General features: G+C 40.1%; 1 protein-coding gene across 3 annotated transcripts in view; it reads left to right on the plus strand.

The window, feature by feature from the left end:
• Positions 1–25357, plus strand: part of LVRN (laeverin) — a 76145-nt gene that overhangs the window by 16499 nt on the left and 34289 nt on the right. For all 3 annotated transcript variants that reach the window (XM_013995045.2, XM_003123852.4, XM_013995046.2), the window contains 6 exons: positions 5329–5471; positions 6644–6783; positions 10967–11093; positions 17180–17334; positions 18797–18910; positions 24770–24913. In XM_013995045.2, the coding sequence (XP_013850499.1) occupies positions 5329–5471; positions 6644–6783; positions 10967–11093; positions 17180–17334; positions 18797–18910; positions 24770–24913 (823 nt within the window). The remainder of the gene's footprint in view (positions 1–5328; positions 5472–6643; positions 6784–10966; positions 11094–17179; positions 17335–18796; positions 18911–24769; positions 24914–25357) is intronic.

The raw sequence follows: 25357 nt of genomic DNA on the forward strand, positions 1-25357 counted from the left end.
CTTTCCCATCTGTAAAGTAAGATGGAACTCTCCAAGGTCTCTTCCAATTTTGAAATTCAATGGAAGAAATAATAAATCAATTCTATTCTTGTTCAGTATCCTTTAGGAACACTTCTTGCATTTCTGATCATGCCATCACCTTTATAAAAGTCGAGAAAGCATATTTAGAGTAATGGACGTAGAAAAATCAAGAGGTGGAAGTGGCTTGCTGGTATAAAATGTCTGGAAAAGATTAAGATCTTATTTGGGACACATTAAGGTGAGAACAGCCTGATCATAATCATTCAATTGGTGCAGGTGTCAAAAGCATGAACAGTGAATTGAAAAAGACTCTCTTCTAGTCCCTGTTTATGCTAGAAAATCTGGAACAGTCCTCAGGGTATGACACATAAGAGAGAAATTTTAGGAAAGAATTTAGAAATCTCAAAATAAGGTCAGGGAACTCAAGTGCCAGGCACATGATATTATTGGTGTCACAGAGAAAAGAGGTCAGTTCATTACCCTGGAGGTGTTGAGCCCACATATTTTAAGTGGCTGAGCAATTTTCTCTGGGAGATTGTTTGCTCATCAGAGGTTTGGATCCTGTATCTTTTGAAAACAAGCGTAACCAGCATATTGAAAAAGCACATTTCATAGTTCAGTAAAAATGCCATCAGTCTTCTCCCCCATCCTTTTACAAAGTAGTCTCAGGAGTAATATTTCCTGCTCCTGCATGAATACTCTAGCAGCCCATAATTTCCTACTAATTCTGAGGTAACACACCAAGTTACAAACACTGTCCAGATGCCAGAAATTTTTAGAAAATCCAGTCCTATGTAATACTCAAAACTTTGAATTTCGGTTGCTGTTAAATCTCTCTTTCTCGCCCTCTACCCTCACTTTTCCAAGCTGGGGCTGACTTTGGAATAGAAGCCTGCAGTGAGGTAGGGAATAACGGCCCTTCTGTCTCTCCACCCCCTCTTTCTGGTACTTCCCTCCCGATTGAGAGCTGTTTCAACCCTACCAGGTCCAGTGGGACTGGGGCAGATCACAAGAGACAACACACGGGGCAGCTGGGACAGCTCTTATTTGAACCAGTACTCTCATCGTTTGATCTCACTCTGGTCTAAGTGATGCCTCTTTCCCTTGAGATGTCAATTTCATGGACGTTTCAGAGATTGCTCACTCTTTCTTCTACAATTCTCCTTTTCCTGTAGGATGCTTCCCTTATTTCTCTGTTCTGATGGTCACTTGGAGCACCTTCCTCAGTCCCTAGACATACTGTAGTGCATTTCCAAGCTCCTCCAGGTGGCCCTTTTGGCCAGAACCCAAGATAGACTTCATACTGACTGGTGCATTCTGTGTCCCAGGGACCATAGCTCTTCCAAGGAACACTCAAATATTCCTCGCCCAGGACTGACGCGGGTCCACCGACAGGAGCGCTCTTGTGGTTCTACCTCCAGAATAGTCAGTATGGATTCCCACGTGATAGCAGTTCGACTCTAGCCAGTGTCACTGTCAGCTTTCTTGAGAGTGGATTAGGCACTAGCCTCCAAGTCTCTTGATCTCAGGAAACAGTAGCACTGCTTTCCAAGGGATTTTCTCCTCCTAGTACAGAGTTAGGAGTTGTACCTCCTCCCAGCTCCCGTGGGTCTGATGGCCTGGCAATATAATTTCCCTCTCACCAAGAAAGTCTCTGATCCTTTTTTTCCCCTTGCCCTGAGCCTTCTTCTGTGTCTCAGTGTTTAGGAAACATTTCTAGTGCTCTTGGAGGGATCTTCTCCCTCTAGCTCAGAGTTAGAGGGTTGCAGTGCCTCCCAGCTCCCTGAGTGCAGATCTTTTGTCAATCTCTTTTGTCTGTGTTCCCTGACCCTTCTTCTAGGTCCCCAGTGTAGCTGAGAAACCCAATAGGGCCTCAAAGGTTCTCGAGGGCATTTGCTTTCAAAAATTTCATAGCATGGTTTGGCACCTTACTATGAATTTTACATCTATTCTGTTTGTTGTCTGGTGGAAACTTCAGTTTTAAGATCCTATTACACAAGTAGTAAACAAACATGATTTATGGGTCAGTCCTTGAACCTCAGTCCAGTGGTGTAACATCTGTCTTTACTGAACATTTTGATTTCTGAATGTTTTTATTGTGTTAAAAAAAAATGGGTACAATTCTCCAAAGAGTCTTATTTAATCCTTAACCAGCCATGTTGTTTAGTAGTTCTTAACTAGAACTGTAGGCATGTGGAGCTCGTAAAATAATTTGGAGTGACATACCATATTGCATGGATATTTTTTATATGGCAGTAGTTGGATCCCCAAAGGCATCATGTGTTTTGCCTGCTAAGATTGTTTCCAGCACCAGAAAATGGTGAGTCCACCATTCTGTGGCTGCTCAAGAGGGTCGGAAATTGGCTTTGCAGTTGTGAGCCATGGGGAGATAGACTCCCCCAAGTTAACTCCCTTACCAGCTGACCTGCTCTAAACCCAGGCTTCATAGGCACCATAATAGCATATTTTAGTGAGGTTTGAAGGGAGGAGAGGGTGGTGGATGGTTCTATTTTCTGAGATCAGGATATCCTTACAAGGTTGCTTGAGTCCAAAGCAGAGAGAGAGAAGGGAAATAAATACCAGCCTTGGGTCCAGATGTGGCAAACCAGATCGTGTGTACTGCTGGCTGGCCCTGACCTTTGCAATTAAGATTGAGAGCCAGAAAGGCTGTGTGTTGTAGGGATTTTTTTCCCTTTTTGTTTGTTTGTATAAAACCAGGGAGGGAAATAGTTGAGTGAAATCCAGGCATTTCTTTTATTTCATTTCTCTGGAGACCTTAATCATGAAATTGGAAGAACTAGCTTGATGCTTGATTTTTTAAGGCAGTGACTTTCTAAGCTGGTGTCTCCTAGCCTGTGTTGAAACCCACGTCTCCTTTTGGTGAGCATGAAGTTCTCCCATCTCCTAGAAGAGTCTGATTATCTGCTCAGATTCACATTCTTTGGGAAGTCATGCCACCTCCTTAAGATTCACATGCTTTGGGAAGTCATGGCAGGCAGAGAAGATGTTATCAAGATGTACTTTCTAGAGTTTCCATTACGAAAACGATAGGCATGTGTTGGCTTTCCATATATTTAAGCATGTATTATGTAATTGAATCTGCCTTTTCACTTTATGTTGCACTTTTCATGCTAACAGAATACCATTTGTACAAAGTGTCTGCAATTTCAGAAGGCTCATAGAGCTTCTGAGAGCCATGTCCACGTTCCCACAGGAAATGTTTTTCCCACTCCTAGATGACTTGGTCATGGCAACCTCATGGGCTCTTTTTTCCCATACTATTAGGACCTTTGTTGGAATCAGTTTCAGAGCTCTAAGTGGACTTTGAGATCATCTAGTCCCATCCCTCCATTTTATGGAAATGGATGTCTGGAGAGTTTAAGCAGCTTTCCCAAAGTTACACAACTATGTTTACATGGCAGATCCTGAGCACTACTCAGGTCATTGAATCCCCTGCTCATTTTTCTTTTTACTATTCTGTCAGTTGCTTGAATCTTCTTTATCCTAGTTCATCCCTTTTAAAGATAGCCACCAATACTACAAAACAAACTCCAGTGTGACACACTCTGCAAAAGACTTCATATTCTTTTGTATATGCTAATATCAAGCAACCTTTGCATTATAGTACCTCCCAGACTGAGAAAATACTCAACTGCCATGAACCCATACTTTTGCCAATATTTTACATGATATAGAAGAAAAAATACATAATCCCTAATTTCTGGTAGTTTAAAATTAACTGGGGGGACAAACATGGTTCATATCCCACTTGTGGCCACCTGTGATCTCTGGAACCTTTTCAAATGCATTTGTAGTTAGTGATTTCCAGCCCTCTGCCCCTACTGTGTAACTTATCCCTCTTTGAATTTTTCTGTAGTTTGTCTCTGCTAAAAACATTTTGTGAGATTAGAAGGAATATAGTAGAAATCAAAAGTCATTCATTGCTTAACTCAGCTGCTAATAATATAAAAGCGCAACCAAAGATGAAAGCTAGTGTCTGTATTTTCTAGATGGAAAAACTGAGCCTCGGTAAGATGATGTGACTAGTTCAGAACTGCTCAGTTGGCAATGAATGGAGCCGAGGCTTGGAGCCACAGTGGCTGGTGTCAGAGACCACAGACCTCCTTTCAGCCCATGAAAGCAAGAGTATAATAACTGGGGAAAAACAAATAGGACAAAATAAGCTTGTTGAAAATTACAGCTTTGTCACAGTGAGGTTATGAGCACATCAAACTAGGTGACTATGAAAAGCTCTTAAATACACCTACTGTTCTGTGTGTTCTTCATAATTTCTGTGAGTTCTATGTGAGCAGGGCCCAAATGGTGAAGGAGGGACTCAGAGCATGGATGGACAGTGCTCTCAAGATACCTGTGTTGAATTCACCTTTTTAAAATCTAAGCATTGGGCCTGAAGCTAGAATAAATGCGTGAGAGGCCTTGTCTCAGCACCTTAGGAGAAAAAAAGGAATTCGGCGTCCACAGTTGTCTTTTAAAAACAGTTCCCAGATCACTGAGTCTTGGAAAATGAGCTAATGAGACTACAGGTTTCTTTGGAGGAAAAAGTTGTTTGAGGAGACCCATGCTCTTATCAGCCTAAGGCAGTGTTTACAGAGGCTGAAACAAATTCTTGCTTGCTCAGAATACTAAGCTTTGTGTCTAAGCTTTTCTTGTGAATCACCAGTGCATGATGGGTTAATGTTGCTTATTGTATTTTTCCGTGGAGATTAGGGAAGGAGCAGTAAGGATTGGATAAACCTGTCCACATGCAAATGAAGGTTGTTTTGTTGGGATATGTCCATAATGCTTAGCCCCAGAGGTATGCAAAGTAAAACTTATTTAAGTTTTAAACCAGGAAAAAGAGAGAACATGAGAAAAGGATAAAGATGTAGACATTCTTCATCTGACTTGTACTTTGGTGGAGAATAAAAGCATAGACCATCCCCAAAGAAGTAATCCTAGTTTAAAAAAAAAAAAAATCCTTCATTCTCAAAAGGCTTGCTTTACATATTTGTTATATTTGTTCCTCTTTTGTTTGCAAAAGCTTTTAAAGGCGGATGATGTAATGAGGTAAATGTTATTTTCCAGTTGAAAATTAAAGACTTCTTTTGTATTTTAGGCCTTACGGGAACTCTGAGGGGCAGTGAGAAGTGGAATGTGTGTGTATAATGGGAGGGCAGCGAGGAAGATGAGGGAAAACATTCCAGCTCCCTCCTGCAGATAATTATAAGCCATAATCCCTCAATATATATATTTTTTACTTCTACTGGTTTCAGATAAAAATAGATTTTCCCCAAAAATGTATTTCAGGGCCCTCTTAGCATCTCAGTTGGAACCAACATTTGCCAGAAATGTTTTCCCTTGTTTTGATGAGCCCGCTCTGAAGGCAACTTTTAATATTACAATTATTCATCATCCAAGTTATGTGGCACTTTCCAACATGCCAAAGCTGGGTAAGTAATGTTTCCTGTTGCCATATATGTGTGTGTATAACATCTGTACACATTATAACATTATATATAACTGTATCATATATAATGTTTATACATATTTTATTTGTGGTTTTATATTTATGTTTTATGTGTTATATCTGCGTATGTAGATTTAACTCTAATAGATTTTATGTCCATAGTCTTTCTAGGCAGTGTGTTGGAAATGCATTATAATTGTTGCATATGTAACTAGGGAGGGCAGCCACATGGGATCTGTGTCAACACCTGCATCTTGGTGATGATAAATCTGGATTCTTTTTATATTAGGAACTGGGGACATTGTACTGTTCTCAGACATCAGCAGCCTGTCTTTCCATTAGTTTGGGTTTCAACTATTGTTCATTAGTGATAACAAGCTAATTGGACTTCATCTGAATCTGGTACATAGATGTGGGTTTTATTTTGTTTGTTTTGGATTTTTTTGTGGGGGCTCACCGTACTTTTTTTCTTTTGATTAGTATTCGACTTCAAGAAATTCAAAGATTTCTCATAAAAATCAACATTTTTACTTTTTTGGAACCTCTGAACGCCTAACGGCGTGGGACCTACACTTCCTACGTGCCAGTGATGGTGGCAGCTGAGCAGAAGCTGCCTTGTGCGAACTGAGCGTGTGCCTCCCACCCTCACGGCAGTCCCCACCACTCCCTGTTAGTGTACACACCAGCCCGTTTACATCAAATAACCTCTGGCACAGGCATTTGAGTTTGTGATTTCAAGTTAAGAGACCCCAGTGTGACTGCCCTGAAGACCTGCCGGGGACTGGAGAATGGCAGGTTGTACCTTGTTGACCTCTCATGGACCTGGGAAGCTCTAGGTTAAGTGCTGAGAGTAATAGGCTGTACTAGGAACCAGCAGTACATGGAAAAGAGAGGAGGCAGATCATGGGCCTCATTTCCAGGGCTCGTAGATGTACCCTGAGTCTAGACCATGTTATTCAAGGTGCTAATTCAAGACCGAGGTACTGCCCTTAGACCTTCTAACATGGTTCTGACCGCTACAGGGTAGAGCAGTTCAAACTGCTGGACTGTGGGGAGTAGTTGGGGAAAAGTTGGTGGGTGATAGTCAATGGCCAATGATATTGCTGCTGGCTATTGCTTATTTTCAGTGATTTGGACTAAAATCCTTTTCTCTAGGTCAGTCTGAGAAGGAAGATGTGAATGGAAGCAAGTGGACTGTTACCACTTTTTATACCACGCCCCACATGCCCACTTACTTAGCCGCCTTTGCTGTCTGTGACTATGAGTATGTCAGCAGGATCGAAAGGGGCAAGGAGGTGAGTGAGGGGATGCCCCAGGAAAGGGTGCAGACTGCTCATCCACTCCCACGTGAGGGGCTGTTGCACCTGCACTCAGCTCCTACTGCAGCTCTGTGGAGGAGTTTCTATGGAAAGGCTGCACGTGAAGCCCACTCAAGGCAGCTTCTGAGCCCCCTCTTCCCGGGCTATCACTGCCTGTCAGAGCACGGGGGATAACAAGGAAAGCAGCCGCACTAGCACCTTGAACCTCAGGTTTACCTGTTGTCTACCTTGCCCACATGCTCCAGCTGCCTTAAAGATGGGGTGCTGCTCAAAACACCTAGGAGCCGCTATAGCACAGACCCTAAACCGCCCAACCAAAACCAGCCTGGACAACTGCTCTGGTGGAAATGCTGCATACAAGGTCAGACTTCATTCCTCTCAAGGAGCAGGCCCAGTGGTTCCTCAACTCTGGGATCTGACCTCTTCCCCAGAGCTCTATAAATAGATGCTTCATCCTGAAATACCTCATTTTCACCTAGTTGCACCCTCGTTATGTAATAATCCTTTAGGAAAATATCAGGGTTATTGTACAGTCCTTCATGGACTGGTCCACTCCCTACACAAAATGTGGAGGTAAGTAGGGCTAGTGCCTTAGACCCAGTTTTCTTGATCAGATCAACTTCCCAGCGCTGACGAGATTCAGGCCCTGGAGCAGGCAGAGGCTCTGTCCTGGGTCCAAGATGTTCCAGGCTTCTGCCATTGACTTATGGAGAGAAGGAAACTGAGGATGAGGCAAGACTGTCCCTGGGGGAGAATCACTCAAAGCTCCTCCTTCTAAGGGTGAATGAACAGTATTGCGTTTGGAGTTCTCTTGTGGTGTGGCCTTGTCACTGCATTTGATCTGGCCTTGATCTGACCTTGTTACTTGATCTGCATTTGATCTGCACTTGATCTGGCCTTGTCACTGTAGCGGCTTGGGTTGATCCCAGGAGCTACCATATGCTGTGGGTGTGGCGCGCGCACACACACACACACACACACACACACACATTTTATATATACACATATATATATGTGCACATGATAAAAAAAAACCCCAATACTGTGTTAAATGCAAATGACAACTCCTTATGTTGTTGTTGGCTCAGCCTGATTTCCCTTATTGAATACTTAGTCCTTGATATTCACTGACAGAACATTGGCCAAGACAAACATTCACGATGTGTACTGATACATCTACTCAGGCGTGATGTGGAAGCCCAGGCTTAGTACCTGGCTTGAAGGAGTGGGCCCAGAGCTCACAAGTGACCCAAGGTGGCTGTCAGCAGCCACACCTCAAGTGGCTTGTTGCTCTCAGTGCTGCTGCACTGTGAGAAATTCTTATAAAAAGATCATGTCTGTTTCATCATGAAAGATCACCCTGGAAAGAAAGCCAGCAGCCATAGGAGCAAAGAGGAAATGGAACATGGCTAAGAAAGTAATGGTCTAAGCCAGAGAGTGGAAATTTGGGACAAGTTTATCAGTGGAATGTTGTGTTTGGCTGTGGCTCAGCTCTAGGGAGTGAAGGGGTCCATCATATACTCTAACCAGACTGTACTCTTGGAATAGCATCCAGACTCTATACAAATGACTCATTAAGAGATAGAAATTTAGGGAAGTGGAAAATGCGGTTCATGTGCTGCTGCACGAGGATAAACATAAGAAATACATAACTCAGAGTTCCTGTTGTGGCGCAGTAGAAACGAGTCTGACTATTATCCATGAGGATGCGGGTTCGATCTCTGCCCTCGTTCAGTGGGTCAGGGATCCGGCTTTGCTCTGAGCCGAGGTGTAGGTTGCAGACTTAGTTTGGATCCCGTGTTGCTGTGGCTGTGGTGTAGGCTGGCAGCTGTAGCTCCCATTCGACCCCTAGCCTGGGAATTTCCATATGCCGCAGGTGTGGCTCAAAAAGCAAAAAAGGGAAAAACAAAAAGAACACACAACTCAGGTTGGATGTAACATATTGTGTGTAGAATTGAGCACACATGGGCATGTGTAAAGATATTCCTCTCTTAGATGTTGACATCTGCTGTGTCCAGAGAGGGCCACAAGGACACACTGGTGGGCTAGGTGCAATTTTGAAGGAAATTTACACCTATTATCTTCCCCATCTGTTTGTGATCCTTACAGCCCAGCCCTTCCCTGGCAACTGAAATCTTCACTGTTTGCCTCCCTTTTGGTTTAAAGAATGGTTGTTTATGGGAGGAGCTTTGTAAATGGAAAACTTATGTACAAACTTAAATTGTTACTGCCTTGATTTTCTAAAAGGCTACAGTTAATATTCACACCTTATCCTGAATGTAGGGAGAGGTGACTGTTGTTTCCACTCTTTAGTGTGGGCTCTGATTTAGATGTCCTCCTAACTTTGCCTCTAAGGTTAGAGCTTGAAAATGAGCAGGTAATGAGGTGTAGGGCAGGGCTGAGCCCGGATCCCTCTTTCCCCAGGAAAATGAGACCTCTTGGTGGGCAGGAGCTGGAAGGAAGGAGGGGAGCCAAGCAGAAGTCTCCAAAAACAGGTGGTTGCACAGGAGTTCCTGTTGTGGCTCAGCAGTAAGGAACCCAACTACTGTCCATGAGGATGCGGGTTTGATCCCTGGCCTTGCTTAGTGGGTTAAGGATCTGGAGTTGCTTAACCCTCTGTGAGCTGTGGTGTGGGTCGTAGACGTGGCTCGGATCCCAAGTGGCTGTAGCTGTGGCATAGGCTGGCAGCTGTAGCTCCAATTCAACCCCTAGCCTGGGAACTTCCTAAAAAGCAAAACGAAGAAACAAACAAAAAACAGAAATGGTTGCATTTTGTGAAAGTGGAGCATTCCTGAAGACCTCCAAGTAATTTAAAAGTCGCATAATACAAGACAAATTTTCCAACAGAAATAAAAGCAAAGTCAGGTGACCTTGTTCTTGGAGTTCAGCAATCTGCAGATATTGTTGGGCTGCTTTTCTTTTCCTTCACATGTTCTCTCCTGTTTTGGAAAGAACTCTTTCTCAAATTAACTGTACCCACATCAGGACGATTATCTGAATGCCCTCACCGCTAACTTTTGTTTCAGAGTGATTGAGTTTCAGGTGTGGTTTTTAGCATTACTGTTGGCAACTCTACTTAAAAGTGCTTAGATTGTACTCTTGTGGGGGATACAATGATTTCATATTAAAATAACAATGAACATGAAAACAACAGCCAATCAGTCATGCAAATCACACAAACATGTTCAGGGTTCAGGTGCCCAAACAACAGCACCTTCAAATAACAAAACATGGCAGGGATTTCTTTTCACCTACTATCATGGAAGTGCCGTAAACTGAGAATAAAATTCCTTGCTTCAGCAACTATAAAGTCATCAGATTTTTTTGATGAACTGTTTAAAATTAAGGAAATTAACCTTGGTTCAAATTTTGAAAATAAGATGGGACTGTTCAAGTTTTTATTAACAAACCATTTCAAATTTGCATGCTTCAAATTTGTTTAATATGTTCTGTTCACCCCCACTAACTGCATAATCCTGTTTTGAATCATTGGAAATATGTCCTGACAAGAAAAGCAAGGATCCAAGGGGCTCTTTGACTGTAACGTCAAATCTACATTTTCTCAGGGGATAGATACCACTCCAAGGATTATTGTCAAATTACAGAAGTTTCACCTGTTATTGCAGAAGACCAAAATAACACTCAGTTATTAGACTGAAGGCACTTTCTGGGGAACTACTGTTTACAGCTTAGTGAATAGCCTTCTGGGTTCTTCTCACTACATGGACACATTTAGACTTTCTATTTTATTTATTTATTTATTTATTTATTCATTCATTCTCGTCTTTTTAGGGCTGCATCTGCAGCATATGGAAGTTCCTAGGCTAGGTAGGGGTCAAATTGGAGCTGTAGCTGTTGGCCTACACCACAGCCACAGCAATGCCAGATCCCAGCTTCATCTGCAACCTACATCACATCTCCGACAATGCGGATCCTTAACTCACTCAGCAAGGCCAGGGATCAAACCTGCATCCTTGTGGATACTAGCTGGATTCGTTTCCACTGAGCCTCAACGGGAACCCCTAGACATTTTATTATGTAGCTTCGTCTGAAAAGGTGAGCCTTTGGCTCTAGAGCGTCAGGAAGTGGGGCAAGCAGGCTGCCACTTTGCAAAATCACTACTGCTTTTCCTAATCACGGCTGAATATTTTCTTTCTAGATACGCATCTGGGCCCGGAAAGATGCCATCGCAGGTGGAAATGCAGACTTTGCTTTGAACATCACAGGTCCCATCTTTTCTTTTCTGGAAGATTTATTTAATATCAGTTACCCTCTTCCCAAAACAGGTGAGGCATCTTCCCTTACAGTGCATTTGATTTGCTACTACAGGGCTCTGGGTGGAAATCAAAGGGTACCTAGATGGGCCTCTAAGCACCATTTTTCTATTTTTGCTGTTTTGGAGTTAGCCTGCTGACTTCCCATTATTAGGTCCTACATCTTCCTAAACACATTGGTCCTGTCTGCTCTTTCTCTGCACAATGCCGCATGCCCAGCCCGTGCTCAGAGAGCTCCCAGGCTCTAGGTCCTTCCTGGGTACAGCTCACATCCACACCCTGCCTTCTCTTGCATTCACATCCTCCACACCGTGCCTTCTCTTGCAACCAGAAAGTTGTTTAGTGCTTTTTCTCTTAATGCAAGTGTGCAACCCAGTGCTCTGGATCCTTTTACAGGCCTTGCGTGAGTGACTCCAGTTCCCTTAAGTAAGGTTTTGTTGCTTTTTTAAAAAAATACTCTTTAGCCGTGAGTCATTGGATTAGGACTTGGGGGTCCCATCCGTGAATTTTTGTAGTATAAAATTGGAATCACGTGTGAGCATAATGTGATCCTTGAGATACATAAACATTTTATTTCTCATAAATCTGTACAGAATGTGAGCCACTCAGCTCACAAAGTTGTTCAGCACTTTTTCTAAGTTGAGGGTATCATGTAAGCATGTTTTGTTCCTCTGAGAGGTGAGTTGGTTGAAGTCCTGGGGAGAAGTTTTCTTGGCTTATACGGCAGACGGTGGAAGAAGGTAAGTAAAAATGAAGGAGCTCAAGCCTCTTGAACACTGGGAAGCCAGGGGCTCTGCAGCTCAAGCCTTCTGGCTGAGGAGCAATGGGGAGTAAAGGAATGGGTACCAGCCTAGGCCCACTTACAGATCCCAAAGGTGATACTTGTCATTTAGACAGTTGGGGACAGCAGGAGTCTGAATGTAGAGTCCAGGTTTCAGGAGCTTCTGTGGCTGGAAGATCTCAAGATGACTCTTGCCTAAGCAAGACAAATTTCCATTTGCCTTCATTTAGATAAGGGGAAGTCCAGAATTATTCTTGAAATATTTTCTTTCAAGGCATCTCCTTCATCCTTATCCTTATCTCCACATCCATGCACTTCTTCCCATCCCCTCATTCTCCCTAGTTTGTGTCACCAACATCTGGACCACAACAGCCCCGCTTAGTTTCATCATCTTCCCCCTTGCCTCCTCCAGTCCTATCTTCCACTTGGAGGGATCTTTCAATATTCCCAAATGTTAGCATGCTTTGGAATCACATGGAAGGCTGATGAAACCACAGATTGCTGCTCCTGACCCCAGAGTGTGATTCAGTATGTCTGGGGTTGGTCCCAGAATTTGCCTATCTGCTAAGTTCCCTTGCGGTGCTGATGCTGCTGGTCTGGAAATCACAATACAATTTATTAGCTATATTCTAAATTAGGCACTGACAAACTAACAAATCTGGCCCACTGTCTATTTTGTATGGTCACAAGCTAAGATTGGTTTCTACATTTTTTTTTTTTTAATCTTTTTAGGACTGCACCCACGGCATATGGAAGTTGCCAGGCTAAGAGTCAAATCAGAGCTACAGCTGCTGGCCTACACCACAGACAGCCACAGCAACACAGGATCCGAGCTGCATCTACAACCTATACACAGCTCAATGCCTGATCCTCGACCCACTGAGTGAGTCCAGAGATCGAACCTGCATCCTTATGGATACTACTCAGATTCGTTTCTGCTGCAACACAATGGGAACTCCCAGGTTTCTACATTTTTAAATGGTTGAAAAAGAAATCAAAAGAAGAATAAAATTTTGTGATAAATGAAAATTATTTGATATTCACATTTCAGGGCCCATAAATAGTTATGGAACACACCATGCTCATTTGCTTGCATAATGTCTCTGGCTGCTTTTGTGCTGGTATGCCAGAGCTGAATGTGTGACAGAAAACACACAGCCCACAAAACTGAAAATATTTACTATGTGACCCTTTAGAGAAAAAGTTTGTCAACTGCTGTTCTAAAGGGTAAGTAGTAGATTTATGGGTTTTTGTTTTATTATTTTAAAATAATGAGTTCATCATTAAAAATAAAACAGGGTCATGTGTGTGAAACAAACAAGAATTTTGCTTACTTCAGTTCTATTCTTCTGAAGTAATAAAAAAATGTTTTTTTTTAAAGAGTCGTCAGAGGGGGGAGTTCCTGTAGTGGTTCAGCTGTTGATGAACCAACTGTTATCCACGAGGATGCAGGTTTGATCCCTGGCCTCGCTCAGTGGGTTAAGGATTCAAAATTGCCGTGAGCTGTGGTGTAGGTCACAGACATGGCTCAGATCCCACATTGCTGTGGCTGTGATGTAGGCTGGTGGCTACAGCTCCAATTAGACCCCTAGCCTGGGAACCTCCATATGCCAAGGGTGCGGCCCTTAAAAAAAAAAAAAAAAAAAAAAGTCATCAGGGTTAGTAAGAAATAGCTTCTTAGAGCTAGTGAGGTTGGACCACAAGTATTGATGCCTTTTATAAACTCAGCAGAGGATTTTCTGGAATAGCAAACAGCTTCACCAGAGAAAGACTTGGTTTTTGTAGAGAACAATGGTATTGGCTTGAGTGGAGCAGAGCAGGTTTTGGTGAGGAAAGTGGGTAGGTGGGTGAGTGGGTGGGATGGGTTTAGGTGGGGGAAAGGAAAGATAGAAGGGAATCCTAAGCTGAGGCAAATAAATATAAGATATATAAGATATGAGATAATAGAGCATTACCCCGTGGAGGCTGTGTACTGACCTGGATACACTTTACTACAGCTGTCAACTTCAACCAAGGGTAAAGTCAACTTGAATTACTGAGCATAGCACAGCATAAAACAGTTATTAGGCGCATGTAGCATGGATTATAGGAATGATGCTTCTTCCATTAGCAAAAGAAAATGTTAAAACTTATACTGTTCTAGTTTTAGAAGTAAGAAATGATTACACTGTAGAAAATTTGGAAAGATAAGGAAAAGCACAAAAAAGTGAAACAAAATCTCCCCTAATGCTACCATGCAGAGATAAAACATGAGTAACATTTTGGTGTATATATAAAATATATATTATTTCTATCATGGTCTATCCCAGGAGATTGGATATAGCTCCCTGTGCTCTACAGTAGGACCTTGTTGTTTATCCATTTGGAATGTAATAGCCTGTATCTACAAATGCCAGACTCCCAGTCCATCCCACTCCCTTCCTCCTCCCCCTGGGCAACCACATGTCTGTTCTCTATGTCTGTGAGTCTGTTTTGTAGATAGGTTAATTTGTGCAAAATTTTATTTAATTTTTTGTCTTTTTTTTTTTTTTTTTTCGGACTGCACCCTCACTTATATGTGGAATTTAAAATCTGGAACAGGAGTTCCCATGGGTTCTATCCCTGGCTCCACTCAGTGGGTTAAGGATCCGGCATTGCCATAAGCTGTGGTGTAGGTCACAGATGGGGCTCGATCTGATGTTGCTGTGGCTGTGGTGTAAGCTGACAGCTGTAGCTCCAATTTGACCCCTAACATGGGAACCTCCATATGCCACAGGTGCAGTCCTTAAAAAAAAAAAAAAAAAAAAAAAAAAAGTCAGAGTCTTTGGAATTCCCATTGTGGCACAGTGGAAATTAATCCAACTAGGAACCATGGATTGTGGGTTCGATCCCTGGCCTTGCTCAGTAGGTTAAGGATCCAGCATTACTGTGAGCCATGGTGTATGTCACAGCTGTGGTGTATGTCACAGCTGTGGCTCGGATCTGGTGTTGCTGTGGCTCTGGCGTAGGCCAGCAGCTGTAGCTCCGATTAGACCCCTTTATCATTTTATGGTCTTTGTTTTGAAGTCTTTTTCATCTGATATGAGTATGGCAACTCCTGCTTTCTTGTCATTTCTGTTTGCATGAAATATCTTTTTTCATTCCCTCACTTTGAATCTATGTGTGTCATTTGTCTTAAGGTGGGTCTCTTGTAGGCAGCATATTTTAGACTCTTGTTTTTTTAATCCAGCCTGCCACTCTCTGTCTTTTGATTGGAGCAGTCAGTCCATTGACATTGAGGGCAATTACTGATAAATATGTATTTATTGCCATTTTAAACCTTGTTTTCCAGTTGATTCTATGTCTCTTCTTTGTTCCTTCCTTTTACTTTTTGTGGTTTGATGATTTCCTTTTATTTCATGCTGTGTCTTCTATTTGGTTTTTTTGAATCTTTTTTTTTTTTTTTTTTTTTTTGATTTGTGGTTGCCCAGTTTTTTGAATATGTTAACCCCCTTCCTATATCTGCTTGGTTTAGACTGATAGTCCTATAGTCTCAAACTTATTCTAAAAAGAGTCCATGTTTTCTTATACTCCTTCCCCATATTTTATGATTTTGATGTTCTTATTTACATCTTCATGTTTATCCTTTTGTTATTCCTTGTGTTTATCATCGCTTTCACGAATAGGTTTTTTGTTTTTCTTTTGGATCTGTATACTGGCTTACTTAAGTGATTACTTTCCAATTTTGATTTTCTCCATCCTATGTCTTCTTAGTTCTTTGCTATTTAGAGGAAACTTTCGATATTTCTTTTAGGATAGTTTTAGTATTGCTGTATTCTTTTTGTTTTTGCTTGTCCAAGAAATTCTTTATTTCTCCTTCTATTTCAAATGAGAGTCTTGCTGGTAAAGTATTCCTAGGTTGCAAAGATATATTCCAAGTTTTAGAACTTTGAGTATATCTGACATTCACTCTGGCCTGCAGCATTACTGTAGAGAAATCAGATGATAGCCTTATGAGGATTCCATTGGAACTGACTCATTGTTTTGCTTTTGCTGCCTTTGCAATCCTCTCCTTTAACTTTTGCCATTTTTATTATAATATGTCTTTGTGTATATGTGTTAGAGTTCAACTACTTTAGAACCATCTGTGTTTCCTGTATCTGGATATCTGTTTCCTTCTTTAGATTTGGGAAGTTTTCAGCCATAATTTATTCATATATATTTTCAGTCCCCTGTTCTCTTTCTTTTCCTTCTGAGATCCCTATAATGTGTAGATTGCCATGCTTTATATTATCCATAGGTCTTTTATATTGCTTTAACTTTGTTTTCATTTGGCTTTTTGTCTGTGTCCTGACTGGGTGATTTCCATTATTCTATCTTCCAAGTTACTTATGTATTCCTCTGCATTGTTCATTCTGCTATGCATTGCCTTTAGCTCAGCTTTCATCTTGACAAATCAATTTTCTAATTTTTCTTGGCCCTCATTATTGTTTCTAGATTCCTTTTTACAGTAATCTGCATTACTGTTGATAGCCTCTCTTAAATCCTTCAATATTTGCATTACCTCCTTTTTGAACTCAGTGTCTGTTAGGCTGAAGAGGTCTGTTTCATTGTTTGCTGCTTCAGAGGAATTGCCCCATTCCTTTAATTGGGAATAGCTGCTATGCTTCTTTCTTTTGCTTATATTTTTCTTACTCTTTGACTTTAGGGAGAATAATTACATACTGTAGTCTAAGAGGCTATTTATATATGGGAGCATCCCTGAGTAGTTTGTGTTTATTTACCTTTTTTTTCCCCCCCTTTGGTGTGAGGGCTGCTTTTTGTTTGAATACTTACTGTCTTTCTTCAGTGTGTACAGGCTCTTATCACCTTGACCAAGTGTATGCAGGTGCACCGGGAGCTTGGCCATGATGGTGACGTATGGGGAGGTAGGAGTGGTGGGTTGCATCTGGTTGCAGGGCCCTGGGCACTGGCAATGACTCCCAGTGAGGTGGAGTGGCACCCAGTCATGGGGCCCTTGGCAGCAGTGAGGGCAGGGTGTGTCTCTTTAGTGAAATGTCTATTTAGATATTTTGCTAATTTCATAGTTATTTTCTTGTCGTTGAGTTTCAAAGTTGTTCTTATATTTTGGATACAGGCCTTTTATCAAAAGTATTTGATTTTCATATAGTCAAAATAATTTATTTTTTGGCTTCTTTCTTTGATCTTAGCCTCAAATCCTTCATTCCCCTCAAATTATAAATATTCACTTGCATTTTATTTATATGTTATGATTTCACTTTGAGATGTTTGTATCTCAAAGTCTCAAATTTTGAGGAAGAGATAGTTTCATTTTTCCCTTCCACTTAAATCCACTTAGATATAATCGCCTTGCCTACTTTTGACAACCGTGCAATGGAAAACTGGGGACTATTGATGTTTGATGAGTCATTGTTGTTGCTGCAACCAAATGATAAACTAACAGAAAAAAAGACTGTGATCTCCTACATTGTCTGCCATGAGATTGGACATCAGGCATGTGGTAAAATGTTCTTTCTTATTTTATATAAAGATGTTCTCCAACTGCTGTAACCAAAGTTGCAAACCTCTCAAAACTCTGCTGTTTATCAATTTAAAAAAAAATTACTTGAGAAGTGGGACAGTGAGTAAAAACATGGAAGGCTCTGTATAATCAGATCCTTGGTGTATTTGAACTATTGGTGATGGATCACAGTGATGAGAACTAATAGTCCATTCCCAGGTTATATATTTATATCTGAAGAGCAACTTCATTCCACAAAGTTCTCTGCAGGAAAAGTAAGTGAAGCAGAGCTAGGAGTATTTACTTTTCACTCCATCTTAAAATAGGGATATTCAAAAAGTTACTGGAAGATATCCATATTTCATCAGTACATTGTTATAAAAAAAATTTTTTTTTTGAGAGAGAAGTTAAGCCTAAAGGATTAGAGTCAATAGATTAATGAAGTAAGCAGTAATTAATCCTCCAGCTGCATCCTCAAAGCCCATGTAAACAGGTTTTATTTCATTAGATCTATGTGCTTTTATGTTGTATTTTTAGAAGTTTAGTTATTTGATTTGATGGAGATTCTCACATCTGCATTTTGACTTTCATTGTATTAGTACAAGTTTGTCAAGGAAGAAATGGCCTAAACTATGAAACTGATACTTCTTGTTATGAGGATCCCTGAGAAATTTCAGAAAAGAGTGATTTACTGGTATTGAATAACACATTATTCCAGTCAACTCACACTTTCACAAGTTTTGATCAGTCACCCAAAGTGTCATTTTTTGTTATAGCCTAAGTGACGCATTGTTTTGGGATGCAGGCTGCTAACTATTAGTACATCACAGCTGTTACAAGGATTTGGTTAAATACCAGGGTGTGGATTTGTTGATTTTGGAAATTATTGTGTTTTTCTTTCCTGATTCTATTCATCATCCATTTGTCACTTTTTTTCTGTTAAGCTCAAATAAAAAATAATTATAGCTGGACTACTTTGCAGAACATATGAGTTCTTGAGTGACTTTTTTGCATGATGCACATCAAATCATATCCTTGAAACATAATAACTGCTTACAGCAAATCCTGCTGTGGTCTGTTTCGAGGACAAGATCCTGTAATTAGTAAGTGTTAAGTGACCCTTCAGGACTTCTGCTTTAACTTAACATAACTTTGGGGGCAAAGTGGACAATTTAAGAAATATTACTCTAGCTTGCCTTATTTTTGAACATCACAGTGTTTAAAAAGTCACTTTCACTCATTGGATGTGAAATGATTATTTTAGAGAGATGCATAACTGATAAATCTTTATCTTAAAAAAATAGTGTGATTCTAGAGTCCTGTTGTCAAATTTTATCATTGATGGCAAATCAATTCTAATTTTGTCTTTCACCTTACATTTGTTTCACATACAGTTACAATAAGTATTACTTAAATTGAATTTAAGAATGTTCCTTTTTCTCCCAACTCCAAAAGTGGTTTGGAAACTTGGTTACCATGAATTGGTGGAACAATATCTGGCTCAATGAAGGTTTTGCATCCTATTTTGAGGTTGGAGTAATTAACTACTTCAATCCTAAACTCCCACGGGTAAGGATGTCTATTAAATTTATTTATGTTTCCCTAATTATAAAAGTAATACATGTTTATTGTTGCAAATGTATACAATATAAAAACATACAAGGAATATTAAGTTATGTGCAATACCAGAAATGGTAAGTGTTATCTTTTTGGTGTGTTGTCTTTTTCCAGGCTCTTATGATTGTAAATAGTCCTAAAAGAGAGAATTATATAGAAATCTGTAATGCATTTTCTGCCTCATATTTTATAAGAGCATTTCCACAAATCACTAAATCATTTTTGAAAGCAAGATTTTAAAGTGTTGCCTAACATTTTAGCATATCACCTTACAAGTTTTATGTATGTAATCTTTCCCAAGTATTAGATTTTAGGGTTTTTTTTTCCTGTCTTTTTAGGGCAACACTAGTGGCATATGGAGGTTCCCAGGCTAAGGGTCAAATCAGAGCTACAGCTGAGCCCTACACCACAGCCACAGCAATGCCAGGTCTGAGCCTCATCTGTGACCTACACCACAGCTCATGGCAACGCCAGATCCTTAGCGCACTGAGCAAGGCCAGGGATCAAACCTGTGTCCTCGTGGATGCTACTCAGATTCGTTTCCACTGAGCCATAATGGGAACTCCTAGGTTATTTTCATTTATTTCTATCTAGACAGAGTTTTAAGGCACTTGTGATCAGTAGTCTATGACTTTAATGATAAGTAATATGCAAATTATATATAATAAATATTATATGTTAATTACATATAACATAGCTGATATTCTTTTGCTGTTTTGAGTAAATAGTAATATGGAATATGAATTTATGGATATGAAAATCTGATTATTTTGACTATGAGTTATGTTTCTGGTATTTAATTTAAAGTTGATTGGTAGTGCTTTCAGAATGGCATGACAAAGCCAAATTGATTGTATTAGATTTAGGTGTTAAAATGTTAAGATTTAATACCATCTTTTGACACAGATATCACTTATTCACACCAAGCCAGGGTTCCTCTCTGCCACTCTGTTCCTGCCTCCTGCCATGTCTCTGATGCTCAGGGCTGCTCTTTCTGCTTCTCTTTGCTGGTCTTTCTCTTATTCCCCCTCCCAAGTGTTTGCAAGGCTCCATTCTTGGCCTCTTTTCTCTCTACCCCTGCCCCAACTCATTTGCTGTGTATTGACATATGAAATGCTCATCTCCTCTGGCCAGATACTTACAGGCTAAATTTATGCACTTTGAAGGAGAGTCTAAGATTGTGTTGTTTTTATTACATTGGTTGTAAAACCCCCCTCTTTATGAAAGGAGGGAGACGGTAGATAGATAATATTTGGGTTTTTGTTGATTAAAACATTGACAACTTTTGACAACTTGTTGATTAAAAAGTTGACAAGTTGTGACTCAGTGGTTTAAGGATCACTGAGTGGCTTGTGTCACTGCAGTGGCTTGGGTCACTGCTGTGGTACGGGTTCATTCTCTGGCCCAGGAACTTTCATGTGCCATCAGTATGACCAAAAAAAAAAAAGTTGGCAGCATAAAAAGTTGCTATCTTGGCCCCACAGAAAAGTAAAAAAAAATTTTTTTTACCTGTTTTTGAAATTGCAGTTTCAGGGAACCTCTGCTATAACACCATCTTTCAGCCCCAGTTCCACACACCCTACACTATTTGAACATCCTATAAAACGCCCACCATCCTACAGTCCAGCCACTCTGCAGTTCCTCTGCTCTTCCTCCTCTGGGTTGGACATGATTATGTAGATCAGGAGAATGAAGTATTGAAAAATTAATTGATTTGCCCAAGTTGGAAGGAGAACCATGATTCTATTCCAGTTATCTGTGTTTAGTCTGATGAGGAGGATAATGATGATAATAACAGTAACACTGTGTAATACTTAGGGCTTAACTGCCCGGCAGTGTGAGTTCTATAAGTGTATCATCTTCTCAAGCTTAAAAACAATCATATAAGTATAGTTGTTAATTTTTCTGTTTTATGTTGAGAAAACTGAGGTAAAGAAGCATTAAGTATGTTGTTCAAGGTCTCATAGTTATTAAATGTCAGAGATGAGATTTACTTCCAGATTTAATTTTCTCTGACTGCGAAGCCAAGCCTTTAACCACTGTCCTTGCAGAGAAAATGCCTAGGAGTGTTCTTATCCTCAAGGAGTTTATGGTGTATGTTCATTATATGACTCTTCCCACATACAAACTTTATCTACATATGGTAAATCCTAGTCGTCTTTAAGAGTCCTTTCCATATACACTAAACCTACAAAATTGTTTATACCTCTCTTCTATAAAGTAACATCTAGCACGTAGTTAGCGTCATCTATAAATGTTTTTGAAAGCATTTGGTTGTATCCTAAATTAACTCTGTCCTGAGAGTCAATAGGGAAAGAAGTTCCATTCCCATAAACAATTAGATTCACCCTGTAAGCCCTTAATTGAATAGACTATATTATCAACATCAATCAGTTATTCTTACTGCAACTAAAATGGCTAAAATATTATCATATCTGGAAAATGCTGATGAAAGTATATTACTGCTGTTTTTGAAGCTAAGAGGGTATGATTATCCTCTTGTACCACTTAGGTTATTTCTTTTTATCATTGATTCTTACTCACTCTTTTTCTGAGTTTTCATTTCTCAGTCTCTTGTGGAGCTGAGTGAAATATAACCCTTGCCAGAAAAGTATCAGACCTTGAAGCTTGAGAAAACTGCCACAAGCTTCATTTTTTTAAAAGCTTAAGGTTTTGTTTCAATGATCTTTGAGAGATCAGAACTTTGGCTTCCTTTTAACCTAGTATCAGAGATTGAAAGTGAGGAAGGGCATCACAGAACTATATGCAGAAACAGAGTTCCATTTTTTTCTATTTCTGGCTCAGTTTCACTTGAAAGTCATTTAAAATGAGACGAATGGCTCATCATGGCCAAGGATTCAGAACATTCCAGTTGATTCACTGATCCCTAAAATTCCAGCTCTGACATTGCTACTCCCTGACTTTTCTCCATCCTTCTTGTTCTGCCTGGTCCAAGGAAGCATCAGACTTGGTGGAGGCAAAGGGTGTATAGGAACCTTGCAACCAGTCAGACCTCTGTTTTTAGGATCACTCTAAGTTCAGGCAAGTAGTTGAACACATCCAAGTCCTTGTTCCTCATCCACAAAATAAGTTTCATGCACACATTTAACAGATTATTGAGTATCTATACTTCTTATTGTAACAGCCACCATTTACAAAGCATCATTATGTGCATATTGAGTATTATATACATTATCTGATTCAAGCTTCAGAACATCTCTAAAGAAATAATAATTATAACAATAATAATGTAATTATAGTAGTGGTTAACCTTATTGAGCATGTTCTATTTGCCAGTCACAGTGCTAAGAATTTTATGTAAATTAATTTAGTCCTGATAATAATCCAGTGAGAATAGTGTTGCTTCCTTCAATTTTAAAGGCAAAACTGAGTTTCAGAGCGATGAAGTTGGTTGCCTTCTATGAAACACACAACTCCTAAGAGGCTATGATAGGACTCAAATCCAGGCCACTGAACTCCAAAGCCTGTGCTTTTAACCACAATGAGATTCCATACAAATTTATTGTAATAAATACTGTTATATTTTATAGGATAAGGACAGATTTAATAGACCCAAGTTTTATTCTCTGGGATCTCACAGTTTGCAGGAAGAATGGTGTTAGGATTCACTTTATCCAATCACTGTATGCAGTAGCTAGATAATTTTTTTTTTGATCCCTAACCTGGGAACTTCCACATTGGGTATGGCCCTAAAAAAAGCAAATAATAGTAATAATAATTTTAAAAAGAGTAGGAAGACCTGAAGGATGTTGGGAAGAGGTGTTTGCATTATTCATCACTTATCTTTTATGATTCTGATGCAACCAAGATTATGTAGAACCTTACCAGGCAGGCAGAATAGAGACAGGCAATCTATCCTGAGAGAGGAAACCTCCACGAAATATTAAAAAGCCTATGTGTACAAAAGTGTTCATTAATACATTGTTATAACAGCAAAAAACTGGAAGGAACTTAAATGCCTACCTAAAAGGGAAATGATTAGGTAAATTATGGCCCATCGGTCTTGTGGGATATTATGCAGCTGTACATTTATTTATATTAATGGTTTGCTTTTGCAGAAACTGTATCTGCTGTACTTTGAAAAGAAGAAAACTATCTGTGATTTGACCACTCCATGATAATTGTGATTCACTTTTGGGTTATTTCTTTCCAAGTTATAATTGTTCCATTCATAATACAGCAGCTATTACTAGGAATAGTTATGAAGATAAGATAGCAAAATTTCTAGATGAATGCTATAATAAACAGGATTTAAAGTTTCTACAAATACTAGAATAAATAGGGGAAAAAAAGCTTGAAAAGAGCTGAACTAACATTGTAATGAAAGTTATTGTAGGATGTAGGCTTATAGGTGTTTTTATCTTCTCTATTTTCTTCATTTGTTTAAATGACATATGGATAAACAGTGCACACACTCAAGAACTCCTGGGTGTTAAATTAGTAAAACCTACACTTAATGAATAAGGTCAGATTAATGCAGATGTCCCCTCTAAATCATTGCTACTGAAAGTGTAATTTTCAAACTAATGACATTGACATTGCCTAGTAGTTTATTAGAAATACAGACCAATGGAATTCGAATATGAGTTTGACAGAATCCCAAGAACATCCCTGTTTGACATGCATTGCTCAAAAGGAGAGGCTTTTTCATTTGGGAAAGAATAGAGTTTTTAGTAGTTTAAAGTATGAATAAGTCTAAAAATAATGTGCTAAGAGGAGAGGATTGATTGGAACATTGCCAAGTGGAATGTTTATCTGACACTGTCGAGGGTGAGAGAGTCAGCTGGGGGACCCTGGCGAGAGTCACAGGGAGCTGAGACTTCATGTGGATGAGCAGGTGCATGTCTGGCTCTCTAGGGTGGGAGCGAGCTGTCCCTGCAGCTTCCCCACTGCCCTTCCTTCAGCTGTGTCTCCCATGTACCTCTTGACTATTCTTTGATTTTCCTTCTAGCTTTCCTTCAGAAAGAAATGAGCTTTGTCTTGTGTCTAAGGAGAGATCTAGTCTTTTGAAGAGTTTTATCCTTACTAAAACATAGTGAACTGACTTCTCTTAGCACAGGAGCTATACTACAATATCCAGTCTGTGGATTTATTTCTAATAACTAATATCATTACATCAGCATCAATGTGAATTTATAAGTCTGGCATGCTTTTGGTTTAGAGGTGCCCATATAAGAGAGGCTGAAATTTTAAGGGATTACTAATAAAATTACCAATAAAATTCTAGAGGGTTAAAAACACTAGAGGTGCTCTTTCCTGGAGGACCTGAGTGGCCAGGGACCTCTTTAGGGGAGTGTAGATGACTCTCTTGGAAGCCATACTAACCTTCATAATTGATTGATTTTAATCGAAATAAAAAAGGATACCAGGAGTTCCCACTGTGGCATAGCAAGTTGAAGGATCCAGTATTGTCTCTGCAGTGGCTTTTGGATCCCTGGCCTAGTGTAGTGGGTTAAGAACCCAGCATTGCCACAGCTGTGGTGTAGGTCACAGCTGCGGCTCGGAGGCGATGTCCAGCCTGGGAACTTCCTTATGCCACAGGTGCAGCCTAAAGAGAAAAAAAAAAAGAAAAAAAAAGATATTAAATGGGAAGGAAAATATCCTAGAGTTTTGTTGTTTGAGGGATCCTGACTTATTTAGCATATTACAGCCCAGAAAGCCCTTCTTAATTACTGCTTTCCCACTCTTCAATGTTAGCTTTTGAAAGTATTTTTGGAACATTGAACTGAATGTTCTCAGAAGTTTCTGTGACACTTCAGACGTTAACGTGGCTCAACGTTTCCCTTTTAGGATGAGATCTTTTTTTCGAATATTTTACACGGTGTCCTCAGAGAAGATCATGCCCTGGTGTCTCGAGCTGTATCCAGGAAGGTGGAAAATTTCACAGAAACCAATGAAATAAATGAGCTCTTTGACCAGTTTACTTACAACAAGGTAAAATCAGTTACACATTTCCTTTGTTCTGTACTCTTAGAGAAAGCTGCACGAAATGGATTCTAAGGGTCGTGGACTAGTTTTGTGGTCTCTGCACATGGGTGGACAAAGAATTTTCCGGATTAAAACCAAGATGTAGAAAAGACAAGTTTATTGAGGCAAGAGACACTGTCAACACAGTGGGCTGACTTCCTGATAATCAGGGAGAGCCGACTGGGGACGGACGCATGGTTGTGTCTATTTTTATAGCCCAAAGACAAAGGAGTGTGTGGAGTGGTCTTGCCATACACCTGTTGACCTGTTGACTTGTTGGTTGGGGAAGAATGGGGTCTTCTGATGCCCTTACTGGTTGGTTGGGACAGGATGGAGTCTTTTGATACACTTGTTGGTTGGTTGGGGGCCTCTGCTGCCCCTATAGGGGTAGGGTAAGGAGTGGGCTACATA

This window comes from Sus scrofa, chromosome 2, assembly GCF_000003025.6.
Source record: "Sus scrofa isolate TJ Tabasco breed Duroc chromosome 2, Sscrofa11.1, whole genome shotgun sequence".
Lineage (NCBI taxonomy): Eukaryota > Metazoa > Chordata > Mammalia > Artiodactyla > Suidae > Sus > Sus scrofa.